Below are 23,845 nucleotides of genomic sequence, written 5' to 3'. Positions count from 1 at the left end.
CACTAAACCTCCTTTCTCAGTGCCACATCTGCATGTCTGTTAAATGCCTCCAGGGATGGTGACTCCAGCACTTTCCTGGGCAGCCCGTTCTAATACCCAACCACCCTTTCCAAGAAGAACTTTCTCCTAATATCCATCTAAACCTCCCCTGGTGCAACTTGAGGCCATTTCTTCTCATCCTATTGCTTGTTACTTGGCAGAAGAGACTGACCCCCACCTGGCTATAACCTCCTTTCAGGTAGTTGTAGAGACATAAGGTCGATATGAGAGCAATATGAAAGATGCTTGATTGGTTTTTTTTCTGGCTATAGCTTGGAGCACTTCAATACTTGACAAAATAAACTTCAAGATACACTACCAAAAAAACCCCTGAAGAACAATTCCACCAAAAAGAGCAACAGCTCCTTCTAATCCTTCTGTTTTGTAGCAAAACATTACTTAAAGAAACCTTGCACTTTGGCACCAGACCAGTCCTTTCCATTGATTTTCATCAGGGCAGAATTCCATCTTTTAAGTTTACACAAGGCACAGCTTCACTTCAATCTCCTCTAGCAAAAATTCCCATCTTTAGCCTTCTCTCCTTTGGCCAGAGTTAACCATCTTCTCTTCTTCAGTCACACATGAGACCATTTCTAAAATGGATCACACACGTGATCGAGTGGAGGAAATAAACCCCTGGTTTTTGTTTTAAAATTCAGCTCATTTCACTGTTCTGGTCTGAAACACGGCTCAAGAAACCAACATGTTGGCACCTTTTTTTTGCAGCATGAGAGGAGCAGAAAGCAGGGTTGTCACCTCTTAAACTGACTTTGTCACCAGGGAAGTCTGTGAGGAATTGCACCTCACATTAGAAAAGAAGAAAAAAAAAGAAAAAATATCCCATTTTGCTGGATCACACTTTCCTTTTGAAAATGCTGTAAAAAAAAAAACTCCAAAAGTGTCTGTAAAAACTCTGAGAGTTGCTGGACAAGAACATTTGTCATTCTGAGCACCCTGCTACTGTCTACCAAAAGATCCTCAGAACCAGGTTCACTAGAAGCGCATCAATAATCACATTTAGGAAAACGTACTCTTTATTTGAAATAAGTACTATAATCCCCCACAACTGCAGCATTTAAAGCACATTTCTTGCTCTAATCTAAGCACTAGAGCAAGCAAAGGAAGAAGTTTAATGATCTTCAACATTTCCAGGCATCAGCAGTGAACTGTGACCCAGATCTGCCAAATGCCCATTTGGAGCCATGTTAGAACCCATGCTCCTGCCACATTTTTCTCTCCAAAAAAGGTTAGTTCCAAACCTTTTAATATATAATAACATTTCTTTCAAAAGGTCAAGTTTGCTTTTTGACTTGCTTGACGGTTTTTTACTTTTGTAGTTCCACTCACCTAAGCAATCTATAGTAATCAATGCATTTCTAATGATCCCAAATACTTCTCAAAGTGACTCTGCTTTGACTATCCAAAGCATTCCATGAAATATGCCCCCCCACACCCATTTCATCACTGTTCAGGGCTGTACAAAATAACACATGCACCACTCAAACCTCCTGCAGGACCCCAGAGAAAGAACTTACTGTGGCATGCACCATAGAACCAACAATATCTAACAGTCTCCAGTTACACTGACAAGCAAAGGGTAGGCCCTCAAACCTGCTCACCAACTTGATTCCTGAAAAAGCTACTGCATCTTTGTTAGACAAAACCAAATTTTTATCCCTCCACTTACGGACTTCTTTCAAAGTGTTTCTTTCTGGTCACACAGAAAATCCCTGCCTACTTTTCATGCTCAGTTTTGTTCTTTCAGACACATTTTCAGTGTTCCTTAAGAAGAAAAACATCTACTAAAGGAAAAAAAATAATTCAAGCAATATAAGCTTCGAAAGTATATTTTCTCCCAAATACTATGTTGTCATATACAGTAATTCTAGTGGTTCTGTAGTCCCTGTGATACAATTTTTTGCCTGTCCATTAGCGATGACAGTGAAGAGAGCTTCCATTCACAATCCACTGCTACACCACCTTCTGCCAACACAGAAACCTCCCTGTGCTACCAAGGGCTGACACCAAGTGGATGGTGTGGCCACAGAGCAAAGAAGACACACCAAAGTAACTCCTCTCCAGTAAACACTAATTGTGGCATGGACTTTGAGTTACTTAGATGTGGAAGGCTTGGGAAGAGAATACTGGAACTGAAGAGACCGCTTCATTTGCGGTATATAAAGAGTCTTGAGAACCAGTCAGTTTTGAAAGGGCTGGCTCTTTTTAAGCAAGAGAAGTCAAACAATGCCAAAAAATAAGCCCACTGAGCCAAGAAGGCAGGAAAAATGTCTTGGCACAAATGCAAGATTCCCAGAAGCAGTGACGGAAGAACAAAGGAACTGGAGTCTGTGGTTTTACTGAGGGTAAATCTCTTGTGAAAAATAAACTCTTTTTCTGAAGTCTGTGATTCTCTGCTTTCCTGACAAGTTGTTCCTGCAAAGGGTAATTAAAAAATCAAAGCCTCAACTCATCACTAAGTAAGAGGGGGAGAGGTAGGGCAGTGAGATAAACTAAAAATAATCAGCATAGAGAACAGGTCAGTTAAGCCTCGGACAAAATCCTTGTTCTCTGAGGCTGCATTTCCACTTTTGAAACCAGAAGCTAAGCTTGATTGCAGAGATACAAGTCTGTTCAGAAACTCAGTTCTGTCCCTTTCCCATTTTTGTGTGAAGTTCTTGCAATTTCAACTAACTGCGAGTTTTACCAGGAAACAGAAAGTGAGAGATGCCACTTTTCACAGACAGCTCTTGAGTTGCTGTGCCTCCCAGCACTTTCCCTTGTGAGTGCCATTTTCCCTGGCACCTGTCTTGTGTATTGCTGTTCTCTGGACTAAGATCCTGGTTCCATGGCCCAGGTTTCCTCTACTCAAGAGGATCAAGCATAGCCTAGTGTCCAAGTCCCTTAACTGAGATGCCTTCTGCTAGGAAGCAAAACTAGTCACAGTCCACATCCATGGGGGTATGGAGGCCTGTGGGATTCAGAGACTGGATTCTGCCTGCCATGGTGATTGCAACCCAGACCTGCTCCATTTCTGTCCTAGGCACAGCCCAACCAGCCCATACAGCAAAACACAGGGCATATCACATGCCAGCCACACAAATATTTATGAACTGATGCCAGAACACAGGGATTACCTAAGTGCTTCTCTTCAGTATGAACAAGTTCCAGAAGCTGCCATTCTCTTTTCCATCTAATCTTTTACTTCTGTTCCCACATCCTGGAATACCATCTTCTCACTAAGACAGTTGCCTGATAAACTACATTACTGCCATGGTCAGGATTTAAAAACAGAGCAAAGCACAAGAACGTCATGCAAACATGGAAAGGCAGATTTTAATATACAGACCAGGTCTGTCTCCCAGCCCCCGTCCCACTCCTAGTTGTGTTACAACAACTCTTACTTTTGCTTTCCTGGAATTACAAGAAGGCTTCACTTCCCATATCAAAACAAAACTGCCAGCAGCAGAATCCCAAGCGAAGAAAGGTATCTCTAAACCACCTAAAAACTAGCAAAAGAAAGGGGGGAAAAAAAAAAGTCTTTAAAAAACTGTCTCTTCCGCACAACTGTTAAACTGATCTTTCAATTATTGATATTTTGCTATCTGGCCTTCTCAAGTGGCCACTAAACTGGAAGCTGCCCAAATCTTTATTTGTATTTCAAGACAACAGTCAATGAGAAGTCTCACAGCCTTACTTTAAAAACGTGAGCAGGCCCCTTGCAAAGCAAGTTTGCAATCTGGAACTGCAAGTGGAATCACTGTTTTTCAATAGTGATTTCAATAGTGAAGAATAATTTAATCTAATTCAAATCAGGAACAAAGATAAAACCTACTCCTATTTAAAATCAACAGCCTCATATTAAAATGCCATTTATACCAGTATATTAAGAGAAAAATGACACTTTTGTAAATGGGCTTGCTCAACATGGCAGTGAAATATTCAACGTGAAGTACTTTTATCTCGTTACATAAAACAAACGCAACTTGTATAATACCACCGCAAATACTAAATTGTTATGAAAAAGAACACGTGAATGTGCCTATATGAATTCAGAAATAAAAAAGACTGAAAAATTATATCTGCTGAAGTGAAATTAACTGAACAGAAATTCTCTGTGGCAATACTTCAGCAGCTTCACCGAGTCAGCCTATCAGTTGTGAAGGCTGGGGGATGGAAGGAGAGATATTGCATAAAGTGAAAATACAAGTCTTCTCTTATAAAAGTCAATACATCATCTTAACTTAGAAAAAAATGGTCCCTAAACATCCGTAACTACAATCAGTAATTGTAATTAAAAGCTCTCATTATATAGAGTAGGTGTAATTAGAGCATCTTGCCCGCACAGGGTGCAGCACACAGAGAATGCTGGAAGGATTCATAAATTAGTGCCAAATCAGTCTCATTCCCAGCTACCACACAATCGGCTGTAAACCAGAAAAATTGTATTTACACACATTAAGGCAAAGCCCACTGGCCTCTACAAAATTAGCCTAAACATGAAATGCAGTTATTTGAGGGACTCCCTATTTCATTATGTGTCTCAGGAATAAAGGATAAAGTTTGCCATCAATAATGCTGAACATATCTGCTGAACCCCGCAGATTCCAGGGCATTAATAATTTAAACTCTTATGGGAATTTTGTCATGGTGGAGATAGGACTTGTCTGCAAACGGAGCTCAGGGGATGTTCAATATGATCTATTCTAGTATACACACACAATTGCTACATTTATCATGATGCAGAGGAAAATGGTTCCTTCTTAAGGACTTCAGGAATGTTTCTTCTGTAATTTACACAACAAAAACTCCAAGCATTTCTAATAATAATAAAAAAAAAAATCCCAGCTTCTACAAAGATATTGTTGTAAGAATTACACTGAAAGGCTTCTTTTCTCCCCCCTCTATCACTTGTGCATGTACAGTGCTGTTTTCAACACATTATAAAACAGGATGGGAAGAAAGGAATCCAGCTCCTGAGAGTAATGTTGTCTATGCAAGATGCTACTGCCAGCACAGATAGTGCATGAGATTACAGCCTAAGAAATAAAGCTGTATGACTCAAATATTTATACTGGTGCAAAGCTAATAGCTCTGTATGTAACACAGTCAGCTATGTGCACAACTACTGGGTGCCAGAGCAAAAATCCCCTTTTGCACATGTCAGTGAAAAGCATGGAAAGAACACACCCCTTTGAAGTGCTCATGGTATTTGTGTAATATTAATTATAATTACAATTATAATTGCAAGAGTAAATTCGGGCATTCCTGCAAGTAGCTAATCTAAGGTAATTCTAGGTATGGGCACATTCACACTGTAACAACTGGATTTGTGTTCCAGTATAGCATAGCCATTTGCCACACTTTTGTTCTAGAATCAAAGTAAGCTCAAAAAAGCTTCAAAATTAGATAAGAAAAACCTTCCTTTCACAAGCAAGCCCTAATTCTTAGACTACAATTTGCAGAAAAAACTTCAAAAACATTTCTGTCCACTTGCTTGTAATGTGCCCACATTGTATCTTCACTATGCCAGGCATGCACAACCTGATGTGCACCACAGTTCCTGAGTGGCAGAAGGACAAATGTTCCCCTACAAAGCTCAGGCACTAGAAGCTAGTGCAGGAAAACACCTCAAAATAATTGCTAAATTTGCTAAATTTGCTATATTTCCATTGAAATAATATGAATATATAGGTGATCAGAAAGAATCTTAATGGCACAAGGAATGCCTCAGCGTCTCAGTCCAGCTGATTAGCTCTTCGCCATGATTTAAGACAGTCCCTGTAAAATCTGGAAGACAGCATCCAAATCCTCTACAAGATTATTGCCTGATTGCCCATGAAAACTGAGCTCTGAGTTCAGTTCAAAAATTTATCATGTAATGTCATAAACCAATTATTTTTCTATTGGGATATTTGTAAACAGAATCAGTCTGGAAAATGTAATTGAAAAGTTTTTCACTGTAGCAGCTTTTACTTGATGCTAACACCCTGAAGAGCTATGTTCCCATCTCAGCATAAACAAGTTATGCTAGTACTGGCTCTCAAATCGTTATTTGGACGAGGCTTCCTGTGTTTCTGATAAAAAAGGAAGAAACCATGGGAGCAAGAACAACAGATAGGCAGAGGATGTGGGGCAGTGGTGCAGAGGGAATAAATCTGCAGGACATTTGAGGTGCATGCACCCTCCTGCTGAAACAGGAGCCACCCCAGGTAGGGGCTGCCTCAGGACAACCCCAGTCCAGCCTGAGCCAGAACTTGCTGTTCTTCCTTCTGCATGGAAGCCAGCACAATCCAGGCCCTCCCCAGAGATCTGCCCATCCTCTCTTGCTTATCCAGTGGGTCATCTTAATTTAGTCCTCCTGCTCTCCAGGGCTCTCCTGTCCCAAAATCCTGCTTTGTCACAAACCTCTTTTTAATCTGCTTGGACGTTTCAGTGCTTGACCGAGCTCTGATGTCTGATGGATCACCCCCTTGCTAGTTCTCCAAAGAGAAAGAAAATTCTTACTCTGACAGGGCTTTAAGAAATCCATGACCCAAGTATGTTACCAAAACCTTAACTGGACAGCCTAGGGACAGCAAGTACCCCTGCAGAAAAACATACACCTGTAAGTCCTAATGTGTATCTCACTATTCCAGGGTGTTTGAACAGCTTTATGAAACAGATTGATAAAATCGTAGTGGTTTTTTTCTGTCAGCCATGGCCCTTTACTGCTCCTATAGGAAAGCACAGTAATTATTTGGAAGAGGCTGTAGAGGGTTTTTAACAGCTTATAAAATAATACCAACAGCAAATAAAACAAATTATACCTCCTCCCACATATTACAGACTCTATCATTTTCTGTGTATTATTTGATAACACTGGCTTGGGATGTTCTCAATACAAGTTCAGCTGGCACTGGACTGTGCAGTTGTCTGAATTAGCATAACAATTTTAATCCCAAGAGTTAAGAGAAATCAGATTGAAAAATAAAAAAGGATCCAGCATAATGCTTTGTAAGCATTTATGGTGCAATAATTATGCCACAGCTTGATGTAGTAGGACTCCCATAACATATTTTTCCAAATGCCATTGGAGTGACATATCCCATTTCGACAGACTTTTATGAATGAGGGGAGGAACAGCCCTCCACTAACTCTGCTTCTGCTACTGAGATGATAGTAATGATGAAATTCTATTTTAGTTCTCTGACTTGAATACATATACACACTGACTGGATTTTGAAACTGCAAGACAAAATAGCAGATGGGCCAGCTTTGCTGGGAAACCCACACTGTAATTAGGAAGGGAAGGGGGAAGAGGAAAAAAGAAAAAGCATGCAGCAAACCCATATTTACACTTTTATTAACTGAGTGACTAAACCAGGCAGTAAGGCAGTACTCTATAAATATTAGGCTTCATCTAGATTTTATTATTTTGCAAGCTGTTTGTGTTACAGTGATGCTCTTAGCTTGTATTTTAACTACCTACTAAAAATATGAAAAGCAATAGTAATAAATATATTTTATACATGAGTTCATGTAACAGTTCTTTGTTGGGGACACTACAGAGTCTATAAAATGAATCTGTAGTCTTTTGCTCTGCATTAATTGGCCTGCAAAGTAAGGAAGATGGATAGAAGCTGTTTCTCAAAGTCAATGACCACAAAAACCCTGACCAAAATGCTATACACGAGTTAAGGCTACAGTAAAATTGACACTGTTGTTTTGCCAAATGCTTCATTGTAGTGCATTATCTGTGTTACAAATGCACCAAGTGGCCTTTCTAGGGACTGTATACAACTTCATATGATTTTGCACCCCATTGTAGGGAACTCGATTCTGTAGCAGATCATAATGTACAAGGATCACCACTGAAGGAACAAAAGCATGTGTCTCTAAGCACCAGTTATCAGAAATAAGAAACTAAGCTATGTCTATGGAAAACAGTGCAACCTCTGGGATTTATTTCTTCTTATGAAAAAAAAATAAACTAGATGCATGTAAAATACTTAGAACCATTTGTAGCCTTTTCAAATTTCTAAATACTGGTTTGCCAGCTGCATGCTATTTCCCAGGATGCACTGGACAGACACTTGAATCTCTGTTTCGCTTATTAAAACCAACCTTTCACAACAATATACAGAACATTTACAGACCATGGACTAGTTCCTCCAGTCAGAGCAGAACTGCTGCCAATACAAATACCATGCCCCATGAGCTGATGGACAAAACAGTATTGTCTATGCAAAAAAACCCCAAACCAAACCAAAATTAAAGGAGCAGTTCTTGCACAACAGCATACTTTCAGCACCAGCAGATCCAGGAACTACTTAAGAAGTAAATCCTGCAAAAGCTCTCCTTCCCTTGCAATCATTTGAGGTGATGGAGGACAGCACCATGTCCCTGTTGCTGTCCCCCCTGCTAGCCAGATATTGGGCTATTGTGGGGATCCCACCACACTCTTCTAACAGCAGTCCAGAGTGAGAACAACACTGACTGTCCATCGTGCTGAGCAAGAGCCTCAGTACTGCTCCTTACTTTAAGAGACTCTGTCTTCCAATCCACTTCCTATTTTAATTTGTCCAAGAATTAGACCTCTTACAGATTGATTACTAGCTCCAGGCACTTGATAAGTCATGGCAAAATTAAATTCACAGTCTAGTACAGTTTATTAGCAGGTTACTGAGCTGTTAGAAGAAAACACCCTCACTACTCCTCTCCCAATGCCTTCCTCCCATGCTTCACACCACCCACACAAGAAGGCACCTGTACATCATGGAGCATAATGTCTACACAAAGCCTGTGAAGTCCAAAAAAGACTGACCTGCAAATTAACACCTTATGTCACTTTGTGTGGAAGGACCAGATTCAGATTTCCCAGTGTCTGCAGATTTGTACAGCAACACTACTAACTTTCAGTCTCCTTCCTTTATAGAAATTGCATTTACCCACAACTTTGTATTTGCACTGCATGTGCCTGTAAAACACCTAACTGGCAAATAAACCTACACTGTGCATTTATCTACCTGCATTACATATTCTCTTTCCAAGCAAAACTCACACAAGGCTGCAAATTCTGTCAGCTGGTCATCACGTAATATTAAAAAGATTACAGGGGAAAAAAAAAAATCATAAATGCACAAGGACCTTCTCCCTAAACTGCTGCACTATCTCACACAATAAAATCAATAATTTAACTAGCTGAAACTTCACATGTGCAGGGCACTGCAAGTAGACCAGTGGCATTTTCACTTCAAATTTATATAGTCTTTAGTCAGTGTACTTAATCTGCATTTCTAACACCTGCTTCAGTTGGCTGTGAAGTGCAATGTTATCTATAAAATTTTCTTTCATCTTTGTACTGTCCATCTAACAAAAAATTGTATGATGGTGGATAATTATTTGACTTTTAAAAGGATATGAAACTTTTCACATGTTTTTTGATCACTGCTTGAAAGACATGCTCATATATTTGACATTTCATTTTATTAAAAGGTTTGAGTTTTTCAAAAACCCTGGCTTTCCCATTATTCATGTTATCTAATCCTATGTAATATAGTTCTACTTCAAATAGTTAACATTTGCTTTCCATATAGTAGTAAAAATGTGGTTAAGAAAGCAGACCACAATTAAGCAATGAGGTCCGACAAGGTGTGCATTTTCAGGCTACCAGTGCTTTCCTCAAATGCACCAGGAGGAAGAAGCCAGAATGACTTTTCCACTCAGGTGGGCACCATTGCTGGCACTGTATCTACCACAGTACAAGGTGATGTGGAAAGAATATGAAGAGGGGGTGAAACCATGTGCAGCTTTCATCTAGTGGATTTATGTCAGGAAAAAAGCTGTTCCCAGTCATGTACAGTCTCAGCCAAGTTAACCACTAGAAGAATAAAGGTATCCAAGGAAAGTGTCCCATCTTGAGCTTTTAGTACACTGGTTGAAAGAATATGAAAATCCCTTCTCCATATATTAACATACAAAATTATCTATTTGACATGGTCACCTAACTCAGATACAAGTGAAAATAATTCTTTTTATTGGGAAGTAAAAAATGGCAAGTTTTCAAACATTCCACCCCTTGTACAGCACACTGGGTTTATCATAGATAAGGTCAGATGATTGTCCAGTCTGATCTTCCACCAGCTCTCAGGGAAAAGACATCACATACCCTTCCCTGCAACAAGTTACGCTGAAGTGACCAAGGAGGTACCATCAGAAAATAATTTAGAAAATGAATTTTGTCATACAAGCTTTTTTAGGAAGAAGTAGAAACAACAACTAAACAATTTACTTACCATTATATGAAAGTAATCAGGAGTAGATGGGTGGAGAATTGGAATGAAGGTGGAAGAAATAAGATGCTGGGAAGTGCATTTGCTCATATTTCATGCCAGAAAAGTGATAAACTGTATAAGCAAGCCTGCGTCTCAAGGGATTACCTCCAAGATGGTTTGGATTTTGCTGGGGTGCTGTTTTGGAGTGCTTTTGTTGTTGGACATAGTTGCTTATTTTTTGTTTTTTCATGACATTAAAATGAAAACTCTAAGCCTGAATAGACAGAACAGTGTTAAAAGAAGCCAAGTAATGACTGATCGTAAGTTAAAACAGTTCCCTCCCTCCTTCGTAATCACTGGTCTTTTCCAGTGTGTGCCATTAAGGATAAAAGCTGAGAGCTGTTTTGATACCTGGAAAGAAGATAAGGCAAAATAATAATGAAGGGGGCCTTTCTGCAACAACACAAGTACAGCCATTGAAAAAAACCAGAATTCATGAACTACTCCTGTCTCATACTGAAGGGTCATGATAGTTTCCCAAAACTGGCTTTAAAAAGGGCAACAACAAATAACAAACACAGATTTCCAAAGGAAACTCCAGTTTTATAACCATGCCTTACTTGCTAGTTGAGCTAAAGACTTTGTAAGAGCTTTTGACCTAACCTCTGGCACCTCCACTAAGACAGTATTTGTCACCCTGACAGCAAGGGGAATGATTTCCAGGCCCTCAACTTAGAGTAATAATGACATCCCTCTTGTTTTCACCCCTAGAGACGGTGGACTGCTGAGTTTTGAACAGGCTCTGTTCAGTCAGATAGAGAAGAACCACAGGAAAAAAATCCAGGCAGAGATTTAACCTGTTCTGGGCCAAAAATCACACAGCTTAATAAATTAATGTGTTTAGAATATTTTTCCTCCCACAAAGAGGCAAGTAAAGGTGAAAGAAGGCTTGTATAGAACTTGTATAGAATGCAGCACTGGTATTGCTGTTTATATTACATGCTAGAACTCAACTCTGGCTAGCTACTGAATCCACAGATGGACAGAGAAGGAAAAAGAGCTCCATGCTCCCTGATGGATTAGTGTAGGTGACTGCTCAGCACACCAGCTTGTGTTTTACAGCACACATACACAGATGCTGGGTGAAACACCTCCTTGCAGCAGCACTAGTTCAAAGTGCTAATCAGGCACAAGACAGGGGCTTAAATACCCCTGTTCCCAAGGAAGTGATGATTTCTCTCCACTCTCTCTCACCCCACACACACTTTTCCTATGCAGGTGACTAAAAGCTGCAGCACAGAGGAAAGAACATTGCTCCATTTCAATCAGAAACTAAAACTTTGGGGGAGAACATTAACAGCAGATTCTAAAAACATTTTCATTTCCTTTTGATGAATTTTTTAAAAGTGAGGGAGAAAATTACATATTTTGTGCATTTCCAAATCTGTCTGCAGGGAACATTTACCCTTAAATCAGGCCAAATGACTACATGTTTGTGTACAACCACAGCCCTAGAGGAATGCAGAGGCATGCTTCTTCTACTATTAAAAGATACTACAGAGAGGGCAAAATGAAAACCAAATTCTCTTTCACAATGCCTTCTCAATTTTTCCTTGATGCACCAACCTACCTAGCATAGAGAACCAATAAATTCAAACATTTGGTTCCCACAGACACAAGTAAATTTTTGCAAGAATTTTATACCTCTTGCTTTACAAATAAACTGTTCAAAGTTTTGTAGGTGTACATTTTCATCTTTTTAAAAAAAGCACATGTTTATCCAAGTAGTTGTCAGAAACAAATAAAGCAGCTTTTAAATGCAAACATTTTTTTAAAACTAATTTTAAGTGATGTGACACTGTTCCATGATACAAAGTCCAGTGACTTAACAAGAAGTCAAGCACCTTGATCTTACTTTATAATAGAACAGGTGATATTTCTTTCTGTTAATTTCACTTTCTTTATTTTGGAGTGAAAAAACAGGAAACTATTCTAAAACAGAAGACAAAAAACCATCACAAACTAAAACCAGGACCTTTCAACATTATGATATGCACACAATTACACCCTGGGACAATTGTTTGTTTTTATTTGTGGTTTTTGGTTTGGTTTTATTTCAGGTTCTGACCAATAACCACAGTAAGCAAAACCAGGGGAAAAAAGCCCAAAAGAAACATATTCTTTTGACAAAAATGCTGTTTTTACACTACAGAGGACAAGGACAAATCTTGTTAATTATGACATAAGTAATCTTAGACAAACTGATTTTATGCTAAAACTGTGTATCAGCACAGATTTGCTTTACATACTAATCCAACAAACCACCTGATTATAGAATACTAAACAAATGTATTTCTTTCTCTAGATGTTCTCCAAATGATAGTTACCAAAGACAGACACTTTTGATTCAGTAATTCATTAGCTTACACTTGAAATGGAATCAAGCTTTTTATAAATTTCCAGTATTCAGTCTCCATTAACAAGAGAGATGACTTCACCACAGTCACAGAGGCACTTTAATTTCCAGTTTCCCCACACTATATGATCAGAAGTAAAAGACCAGATCACAAAGTTTAAGGTACTTTGAATGCCCAGTCTTGGGTTGCAAAACTTCTTTCCCTTCTACGTTGCAATTCCTAAGTGACAACTGGACTGGAAGAACAAAGCTGCTTCAACTCTCACGCTACCCTTCCTGAGTTCTGCCTCTGAATTTTTTCCAGCAAGATCCACTTTTACTGCTTGTTTTACTAACTCAAGAAATGCCAGTGGCACATATATCCTCAGCTCTCTCTTTTCCTAAGAGCCTGCTAATCCATGGAAACAGTAAAGAGGGGGGCAGGATTCAATCTACTGTCTCAAAAGCCATCACCAAGTACCATGCCAAGCAAGTGCACTAGATGGGGTTGCTGACCAAAAAAAGAAGGTGCAAGAAAAAAATCCTACCTGTTTGCTGTCATATAAGGAAGTGGAAAAAGCAGAATATCCAAATATATTTATCTTCAGAAAGGTAGCAGTTAATTATCTTTTGGCCACAAAGATAATACAAAGAGATGTATTTAATGGCCTACTTATCGCTATCTTTAAACAAACTTTTTTTGGCAGAACTGACTGCTTGAGTCCCATAAGACCATGCAAGATGAATTAAATGATCAGTAGCAAAAGCTAATGGGAAAACTAAGAAAGCCCTGAGACCAGCTACAGCCCTCATAAGTTCTACGCATTTGACAGCTAATGGTTTCATTTTTTGTTATTATGTAGATTTCAAGGCATTTTCCTCTTGGCCACTGTAAAAAAAAATACAGGGACTAATCATTGGCCTTCTAGAGGACATTTTTTTTTAGACCTTGACTGCACACTTTCTCTCCTCTTGGTTACTGTTACCTACCCTCCTTCTCTGTAACATTTCAAAGATAACCAACAGCAGTGCTGTTATTTGTTAACTGGTTCTCTGTGCTGCCAGGATCTGCAAATCCCTACTGACTTAATTGGTCTTTTCAGACCAACTGTGTCGTCAGTGACACCACACAGTGGGTGTTACAATACTCAGATTTCCAGTTATCCCTCTACCCAATTTCTCTCAATCCCTTGGGAGCAAGATCCCGTTTACTTCTCTTTGAGTATTGCACCTTTATACGTACTCCTTTTTTTTTGTTGATTAAAGGAGTTCAGCAGTAGTCATAGACAGGCAGGTTTTTTTTTTATTATTTTGTAAAAAATTCTACATCTCATTCTAGCTGATGCCCACTCTGTCCAAAGTTTGGCTTTGGGAGGGGAAGAGAAGATCAATAAAGGAATACTGGGATGGGTGAACATGCCTAGCAATCCCTCAAAATAATCATGTGTGTCAAGGCTCTTTTTTTAAGCCCATGCTAAGGGGTCTTTTTCACAGGGAGCTTTGTTATTCTGCCTTGCTTGTGCCAAAATAGTACAAACTAACTCAAATTTAGGTATTAAACTGAGCATGCTATACACTGGAACTTTACATAGTAAGAGTGAAGGCCTACATGCTTTGAAAAGTCACTCGGCAAACTTGGAAACAATGATTCCCAAGCTTACTTTGAGATTTCAGCTCCAGCTAGCAGAGATCAAAATAAGGATGTTAAATAACAACAAGAGATCCCAGCATCAGCCATGAAATAAGTTACAGTAAGGCAACCTAAGTGGCTCCCAAGATTATTTCAATTCCATGGAATATAAACTCTTCCTGCTTGGTTCATAATGTCTGGCCCAAACACTTGCTGCTGCTGAGGTCTGCTATCCCCTCCCACTCATGCAAAAAACAATCCTTCAAGAATGAAGTGCCTTCCCAAGTGGCTGATTAAGAGGGAGAACTTGCTCAGGACTTGGAGAGTTACCCTGATCAAATTCGGAGCACAGACCAGCAGCACCACTGTACTGCTCACAGAGGAAGAGGAGACCACTTCCAAGAGTGTGGTTGCTCACCATAAAGCAGCTCCACTTTGAAATTAAACAAGACTGAATCCAGAATTCAGCACCTGTTGTGAACAGACTTCCTGGCAAGATTTCCTTGTAAACAGCTAGCACAGTAAAAAGGGAATCCCAGATGACTGCTCTGCCCCTTTTCATACTGCAGACACAATTAAGAGGGAACAAAGGGGTATACAAACATTTGCCTGATTTTAGAAAAATATTTACAATGTTTGTACTAGAAATACTTAAGTCAGATAAGGATATTTGTCCTAGAAATAACTAAGATTAAAAAAGTGGTAATAAAAAAAGCCCCAAATAAACCTAAATCATTCAACATCCATTAAGGTAAAATAAAGCAAATAAATTCAGCCAATTGGTTATTTCCATATGGTTGGATTTCTTTAAATAGTAATGAAATCATTGCTAAAAAATCCATTGTTATTAAAATAAAAAAGTTGGCTCAGCCTACCAAAATTAGATTTGTAAGTTGCTGGTCATTCTCATAATTAAATCTGTGTCACAGATTTGCAAGAAAAATGGACACTATGACTAATGCATTTACTTGCAGCACTAGTGCTGTCAGGCTGTGTAAATCATTATGCCTGCTAAAGCAGACTAGATAAGAATTCCATACATTTTCATTAACCAACTAAGCTGGGTGTATATGTGAGAAGCTAACGTTATTCTCTGCTAGCTTTAGCTTGAATTTGGAAGACAATGTAAATAAAAACACTAGCCTTGATTTGATGAGCAACGTGGATGCTCCAAAAATTATTTGAGCTTTTTGAACGACATGACCCAGCTCTGTCCCCTCTGAGAGATGGTCAGATAAAAGAACAAACCCATACATACTTAGTTTGGACAAAGGACATTAATGCAACAATGGGCATCTGAAATGTGCCTTATTGCATCTATTATGTTGCAACAGAGAAAGAAAAGCTAATCCAAGACAGCGTTGGAGGAAGTCTTAACCAAAGCTTTGCTGTTTTCTCAGGAGCACAATGGTCACCAGAGCAGAGTCCCCTGAATCCTCTCTTTTCCTCTTGATTCCCTGTCACCACAGACCTTCAGATCTTGGTTACAGTTCTTTGTTTAAGGTGAAGCTGATGGCTGCTGCTTTCACGTGAACTAACTGTTCATAACCCCAAGGCACTGAAAAATCAGCCTACACTGACTCACACCACAGGCTGGATATTCTCATGGGTTTCCCAGCCCATGGTCTCAAGCAGAAAGGAGATTAATGAGAGGTAGAAAGATTAGACAAGCCTGGTCTAGTCTAGTAGTGCAGAGCATTTTGTGAGGACATGGTGCTCTGGAAGTCCGTCTCCCACACTGTCACTGCAAACTGAGTGCAGCTCTCAGCCAAGCCTGTCTCCAGTGCAGGAACAGCCTCAGTTACAGGTATGCCCTGGTGGACAAAGCCAAAGGAACTGAATGGCTCAGGCAAACACCATGAACAACCATCAGCACATGTTTTGCAGTCTCCTGCCTATTGCTCTGTGATTTGGATATTTGCAAGTATTTCTCTTCTTTTAGAAGGAGAACAGAAATGCTTAGGAAGCATGGCAATGCGTACAACATTAAGAATGTCAGTAGACCTATACTTATCATCCTAGGCAATTTCTTTAGCCTTTAGGTGCAAAAGTATCCTCTGCTACAAGTGGAAGCAACTAAGACTGTGCTTTATCTCAGCATCTTGGCATATGCATGCAACCTTGTGATAACCAACCACCCTGTATCAGTAAAATGCTATCAGATTACATTAAAACCCCATTAAGAGGAAAAACTGAAATCACTTCTTATGTTCCACAATTATTGTAAACCAAACTGCTTAAACGAGGGGAGGAGATAATGATATTAACTACCCAACTCAGAGCAATCCTCTGTGGTATGAGTCTAAATATTCTCTTGGCTGAAATTTATGTAAATTGAATTCATCTATCGTTAGTTATTACTAACCTAGCTATATAAAAACACTTTTCTGTAACAATTATTTTTTTCAAACACTGTGTTTTAATTAGATCTGGGACGTTATTAACTAAGTCAATAAAATAATGTAAATATGTGCAGTATCATTCCATGCATTGCTTTGTCTGCATGTTTATAGAAATATGGGTTTTGGTGGAGTTGAAAAAGAATTACTTCGTGGCTGGCTGACAGTTTTTGTAAATCTCTTTACCAGTGAAAACACTCCCAGGTCCTTAATCTAAGTGCATTTCTGCTCATCAAGATATTTTTGGCATTTCTACACTTTGTATATCACAAGATGTTCCCTTTTATCTGAATAAGCTCATCTCAGTATCATTCTAATACTATACTGAGTATTTTCCTGCAGACATTTTGTTCCACAACTTACTTTCATTTAACTTCTCAAGCATTATTTCCTAGTCTTAAGGGGGGGGGGAAAAAAAAGGGTGGGCACAGGAAGGAGAGTAAACAGCACAGCACATCTTTCAGCCCTTCTAAATCACACAGGCACTGGCCCACAGGGCATAGTCTGAAAAGAGAAAACACTGTCCTGGCTTTGTCAGAGCTACACAGCAAGTGCCACAACCTGCCCATGTGCTGTATGTGGTAAAACAAGGAACATATGAAAAATTTCAGCCTTGTCGAGGTCAGAGCCTTCCCAATTATCTCCAGGACACGTGTAACTATAAAGGTTTTGTCACAAAGGTATGTAACTCCATCTAAGCCTGTCCACATACAGCTCATCACTAGACACTCCGAAGAGAAATACAGAAGTGATTTAGGTTCATCATGAATTGAAGATACAGGACATAGTTTCTCCACCCGTAGCCAAATCCGTAAGTTAGGCACCAATATAAACTGATGGATTCCCAAAACCACCACCAGGACCTTCCATTATCTTCTCAGAAACAGACCAATTATTTTTACATTTTATAGAACAGTCTTGACTTCAAATGAGTGTGTGTATATATATATATATATATATGTGTATATATATATGTATATATATATATACACACACATTATATACACATGTATTTATTGCTTTGCCAGTTTTTCAACAGCAAACTTTCTTTGTAAGTGACCATACACATGCCAGTGCTCCACATCTGGAGCCACTCAATTCAAGGTCATGTAGACCTACACCCCTGTGAACCTACTCGAAAACAACTCTGCCTACTAACTACTGTCCCTGGCCTACTACCACACTTCAGTCACAAGGTTTATCCTATCAACTTCATAACTGGAAAAGTTTCTAAGAGCAAAGCACTCAGTAAACATATTTGTGATTTGTTTTCTGTCATACACATATATTCCCCACATAATCATGCTTTCGAAGTAGAATTACCACAACAAGTGTTTAAATGTGTGGATATATTTGTAATTTAATAGTAACCAGTGTCTTTACTGTCTTATTCTAAAATAATCAGTAATTAGAAAAAATCAGCTATGGCTTCATTTTAGCTGATCTTCAATATTTTTGAAAAGTCTTTCCAGGGAATTTTTTTAATAATGTTTACTGCAATCCTGCTCCAACATTTCCAAAAAGACCTGAAGGGAACAAAAAGTGAAATGAGGTAATTACATGTAAGCAGAACTTTCCAATGATCATGAACTAAGATCAAAACCAAAATTAGGCGTATTACATGAAGACAAAAAATAACTCAGCTTCTTCAGCTCAGATTTCTTCAAAGAGCTGCAAACAGCTACTAGAAATTGAAAATAAGTCTCTGTCGCTTTACTAAAAGCCAGCATTGTAGTCAGATGCAGTGGAGCCTAAACTCTTATTTGAAGCCAGAAGACATCTCCGAATGTCAGCTGAACTGAGCCTTTGGGTATTCTCAGAAACCTCTTGAACTAAAAGCTGGAGACAGCAAAGAAACCAGGAGCTTGTGCCAAACAACAGGAGAAAATATCACGCACACAGAGATTTTAGAGTTTTTCCAGCACTTCCACAGTTTGAGGCAGGCCCATGGAAGGAGGACATGACAGGTGACAAAAAGGACAAGTACTTGGGAACTGATATTTTAAATACAAGTGGTCATCTCTACCCCAAAAAACTTACATCCACCCTCCTAACTTTAACCTAGTCCCTCAAAAAAGCAGCAGCACAACACAACTTCAAAATGCCATGTGACTTTACCTCTTGGTAGTAGAGCTTTATGTACTTAAAACTCCTAAACACCAGCTTTTCATACAAAAAAAAGAAAAAAAACAAAAACAACAAGAAACCAAACCATGAATAAAAAGTGAGTTATTTTGTACTCGCAGTTTTGATTTTAATTTCCTAATTTGAATTCTTTTGTCATTCATTCATTTTACACATCACAGTCCTTCTGGGGACAGAAGACTGGAATCACAAACACATACTTCCAAACATGCATAAACTTTAGTAAGAACAAATTCAATTATTAGCTGCCTAAATAAATAAAACAATCAGTCACAGTAGTTTGCCAACATACAAAATAATTTTTTACTTAATATTCATTAGTATTTCTCTAAACAACACATCAGTAAAAGAAATCTATCCTTCCTTTCTTCATAAATATATTTAGTGTTCTTTACAGTGTCCTTTCCAAATGTTTTTAGACCATCAGGACCACAAATACTGCTTTTGCTTTTTAAAGAAACAGTTATATTTCCAGCTGGATTGATTGCTTTCCCATATCTAGCTATTTTAGTGTGTTCCTCAGAGACATCGAGTGGCTCCACTGACAGTAAAATATGCCAAACAAATGACAAGTCACTGAGTAAATTAGCATCTACTCTCTGATCAGCTGGGTCATGTTTTCTTTGCAAAATCCATGGCCTCTTGATAGAAAATAATGAGTATTTGATGGGCCTTATTAGAAGAATCAATATATTGATGCCCATGTCTGAAACATCTGCATAATAATAGATTCTGTTAACCCATTAAGGAGAAAATTAAGATGTGTTTACACATTATTAATTTACCACAAGCAGAGACAATTTGCTCACTACCTTTATTCACTACCTTTCTCAAGAGTTTAACAAAAAGAAAAGAAATTGCAGTATCTGTATTTAAGGGAATAGTGACATAAACTGAAAGATGATTCAAATTTTTCCATCTGAATGGCAAAATTCCACCAAAAATAATGTGAAAAAAAACAAACACACCAGTGATACTGTTAAAAATGAGACTATTAAAGCACTTGCTATGAATACTGTGTTACTTACCAAAAAACTTCCAAAAGCAGAATTAAATATAGCAGCTGCCTAGAGAGAAAAAAAAGGATAAATATCACCAATGGTAAAATAGCTCCAATGCAAGAATAAAATGTTCTTCCCCCACCCAACAAGCTATTAGATTCTCCAAAGACACACATACACAGAGACCATTAGCCAGTTAGCCACTGCGTTAAAAATTGCCAGTCGCCTGTAACTTATGAAGACTGATGGATTCTGGTTTATGCATTCATAAATAACGTGCCAAAATGGACAAAAGCAGGAGGAGACGAAAACCCTTGCCGATAGACTGAAGAGGAATATTCACAAGAACTAAGAATATTACACAGAAGCTTGGTCTCACTGCTCGTGCTCTAAGTTGCCAGGAACATTTTTATATACTGACCTATTAACTAAAATAAACATAATCTGATGTAACTAAAATGCTGCATTTTCATACACTTTTAACAATTTTAATGAAATAGTGATCTGGTAAATAAACTACTTTAATAGCTCATCGTAATAAAGTATTGACAGAGAGTATTTCCTGTAGTTTGACCAACAAATTTAAAATAGGAATTACAAAAATCCCAACCAAAAAAAACCCCACAATGACCCCATACTTCTGAGGCCAAAATATCATTACTTTTCACTCCATAGTCTTTTAAAATAAGAAAATAAACAATTTTGATAATGACTTTAGAAGTGTTTGTGCTTACCTAAATATCCAGGAAATACAAGGTAGCAGTATTATTTCTTAATACGAACTCATTAAATTCCAGGAAGTTAAAACTTGAGTCTTGCATAGCTTTCCCCAATTACCAAGAAAGAACAGAAACTCTTGTATGGCAGCCAGTCTGATGAAAAGCCACACAGCAAAGGTAAGGGGAAAGGGAGGAAGGAAATCTACCATTTATGTGCCGATTTAGAGTCAAATTAAACACCCTGGACACTTCCAGCCACAGATTAATAACAAGAGGCTGCTAGTGAGTTGAGCAAGTTTGAATGAAGTCCAAAATCAGGGTAGGAGCAGTAGCTGAACCTGCCTTCTGCTCCATAAGAGGATGCAAGGAAAATGAATGGGTAATGAGATCCTTGGCTCTAGAGAGCTTAGCTTTCTTATTCAAGTTCATAATTAATTCAAAGCTTTGATAATTTCATTAGATTCCTCCTCTGCTGGCCCTATCAATAAAAGATGGCACTGGACCACAGCTCCTCAGTGGCCCAAATACAGAAACAAATGCAGACTGGGAAACCTTTGCTGACTTGCTTACTAACAGGGACAATGGCATATGGCACTCCATGTTGTGGAGGGAGCATCTGAATAGATACAGCTAAATAAAACATTATAGTTGACAGTTGTAAACTACAGTAACATATTTTAACACCTCTTTCTCATCAGCATTTCTTTTTTGAACGTTAAAAAAAAAAAAAAAAAGAGGCACAAGTCCAAACAGCTTCTCTTGCCAGAGATCATAGCTGAAAGGAAGCATGAGTAGTATCAACAATTCTTCAACAAGTGTGAATTAAATCAGGATTTTTTACTTGTATTTGAAGCTGTGCAACTGATACTTTCATGTAGCAAGGCAAAGACACATTACACGCATCCAGAGAAACCTAGAGCATGGCTACCCATCCTGATTTGGGGATCATCTAGAGATATGGCATTATTTTACTTAAAAGAGGCTGCAATTCCACTTCCAGGAGAAATTCTGTACCTGGAAAGGTGTTAAGGAGAGATACTAGATGGTGATATTTTGGCCATTAACAAACTTCTTTTATTCATTCCTAATCCATCTGGAAGATTTCTGGATTTTTGAAATATTCTCAAGTATATAACAGGGACTAAGACAACAATCTTGGACAATATTTATTCTTCAGTTATTTAGCCAGACATGTGCAAAAGTCATATTTCACAACCAGTTCATGGGTACACTAGTTTACAGTTTTTAAATCCCTTTCTCTGGAGTGTGAGGAATTATCCATAGCAGATGATGAAACACTCATTACAGGCAAAAGAAGAGGGGAAAAAAAAAAATCAGGAAGATTGCAAATTAAAGTACAATCATCCAGATTATTTGCCTCAGTGAGGGAGGACTTACATATGTCAATTACTCTACCTGCAGTTTTCTTGGTAAACATTTCCCCTGCAAAATAAACTTACAAGTAATTTCTTCTCATACTTACAAATCTGGGGCTTATATTTGCGATTCTGGTTCAGTTTAAACAAACTGGCAGTAAACTGAATCAACTACTCCAATTTGTAATTAAACATACCTAGTAGCATAACCCGGTAGAATTTAAACACTTTCATGCTTCCAACTCCCTTCTATCAAAGGGATACATACCTCACAGGGCATTGTCAAAATTAATTCATTCCTTAAAAAGCACTCTGAAATCCTTAGAGGGATGATACAAATAAACATCAGTGCTGACACACGATACAGCCAGGCTCTTCATTTTCTATTTGAAACATTTATTAGTCACTATTACTGCATCACTCTTTTTTAGAGTTTGCTCTTTTTGTGCTGCAACAGATATCAGAATATCCGTGGTCAGCTTAAATGAAACAATAAAGCATGAAAACATTTAGATGTCTTTATCATACTCCAAGTTCAGATTTGCATGTGTTTGCAAACCATACATTGCATTTATGGTTAGCACGAGGGGAGAGCTCTCTATGCAATCCCTAGTAAAGTCCTTTCAAAAGGTAAGTGCATAGCCATGTATTGAAATGTAAGGTCAGACCACATTCAAAGGTACTAACAACTAGACAAATGTTCCAAGTTTGTATCAACTCAGAGACATGACTGAAAGTCACTGCCAAGACTCTTAACAGGGCAAGTACAGAAGAGCACGGACAGCATCACTTGAGTTAACAACTGTACATATTAGCTCTACTAAACAACCAATTCACTTATTATTAGGCAGGTACAATTTCAGTTAGCTCTATATGGCACTGGGCTCGAGGGAATGCTCTTGTGGTCTACATTTCCAGGGAGAATTCCAAATGAGAAGTGATTGGGCCACCTCCGAAGGACACCTGTCTGGCAGCACTTGGCAGAAACCTTCCTCTTCTCATACCCCAGTCTAGCACAAAGCTTCAGCCCTCCATCTCTCACCTTTTATCCTGGAATAGATGTATGGAAAACACTGCTAAGATTTCTACAGTGACAGCAACAAGATCCAAGACAGTCCTCCTGGCAACAAAGGCTAGTAAAAGACAAAGCCTAGAAGAAAAAGGCAAAGCTAAGCTACAACCAAGGGGCTGAGCATTTCCCCCCAGGTGTGAACCAAAATGGGCAAGTACTTCTATTTGTGGCAAGTACCCACAGCATTCAAAAGCCCATGTGACTGGGCAGCAGATCAAACAAGTGCGTTTAGAATTCACAGAACACATTCTGAACTTTTTTCATTGCTTTTTTTTGGTACCAAACTAAACTACCTTGGAATTTATTAGACTAGATATTGTTTTGATAATAATGGAGCCAAACTATGTTAAATAACAGGAAAAAATACCCCAGCCACATTTGGAACACCTAGGTCAAACACCAGCATTTTATCATTATCGGCACAATTTCAAAGAAATTGTTACACGCAGCTAAACTGGGACTTCACTCCAGAGTACAGGCAAACAGCAGTGCCTCACAGCTTTGTATGTGCATCATAAAAAAAAGGAAGAGATTTTCTCACCAGTGTGTGTATATTGCTTCAATACTAACACATTTGATTCTCAAGTGTCATTTGGCAGCCTTTAGGGAGACAACCTTCCTAGATGTACTTAAGCCTATGCTTACCCCCAGGCACCCCACAGCAGGGAAAGCACATGCTATGGACACCAGGGCCTGTCTGGCCCCAAGTCATCCCTGCTCTGAGAAAAGGACATTCCAGGGTCAAGGCCACAGATGCGGAGTAATGAAATCAAATAGTCAGAACATCCTGGAAGGAAGCAGCCTGGGCATCATATA

At 38.7% G+C, this 23,845-nt stretch overlaps 1 protein-coding gene across 5 annotated transcripts in view; it reads right to left on the bottom strand.

The window, feature by feature from the left end:
* The window catches only part of SLC10A7 (solute carrier family 10 member 7), a 143,644-nt gene that overhangs the window by 77,066 nt on the left and 42,733 nt on the right, over window positions 1-23,845 (bottom strand). For 4 of the 5 annotated variants that reach the window (XM_039550516.1, XM_039550517.1, XM_039550514.1 and 1 more), the window contains exon 5: window positions 19,890-19,928. The exons of the other annotated variant lie outside the window; for it this stretch is intronic. In XM_039550516.1, the coding sequence (XP_039406450.1) occupies window positions 19,890-19,928 (39 nt within the window). The remainder of the gene's footprint in view (window positions 1-19,889; window positions 19,929-23,845) is intronic. 5 annotated transcript variants of the gene reach the window in all.

This window comes from Corvus cornix, chromosome 4 (assembly GCF_000738735.6).
Source record: "Corvus cornix cornix isolate S_Up_H32 chromosome 4, ASM73873v5, whole genome shotgun sequence".
Lineage (NCBI taxonomy): Eukaryota > Metazoa > Chordata > Aves > Passeriformes > Corvidae > Corvus > Corvus cornix.
This window is presented reverse-complemented; position numbering and strand designations above follow the sequence as displayed.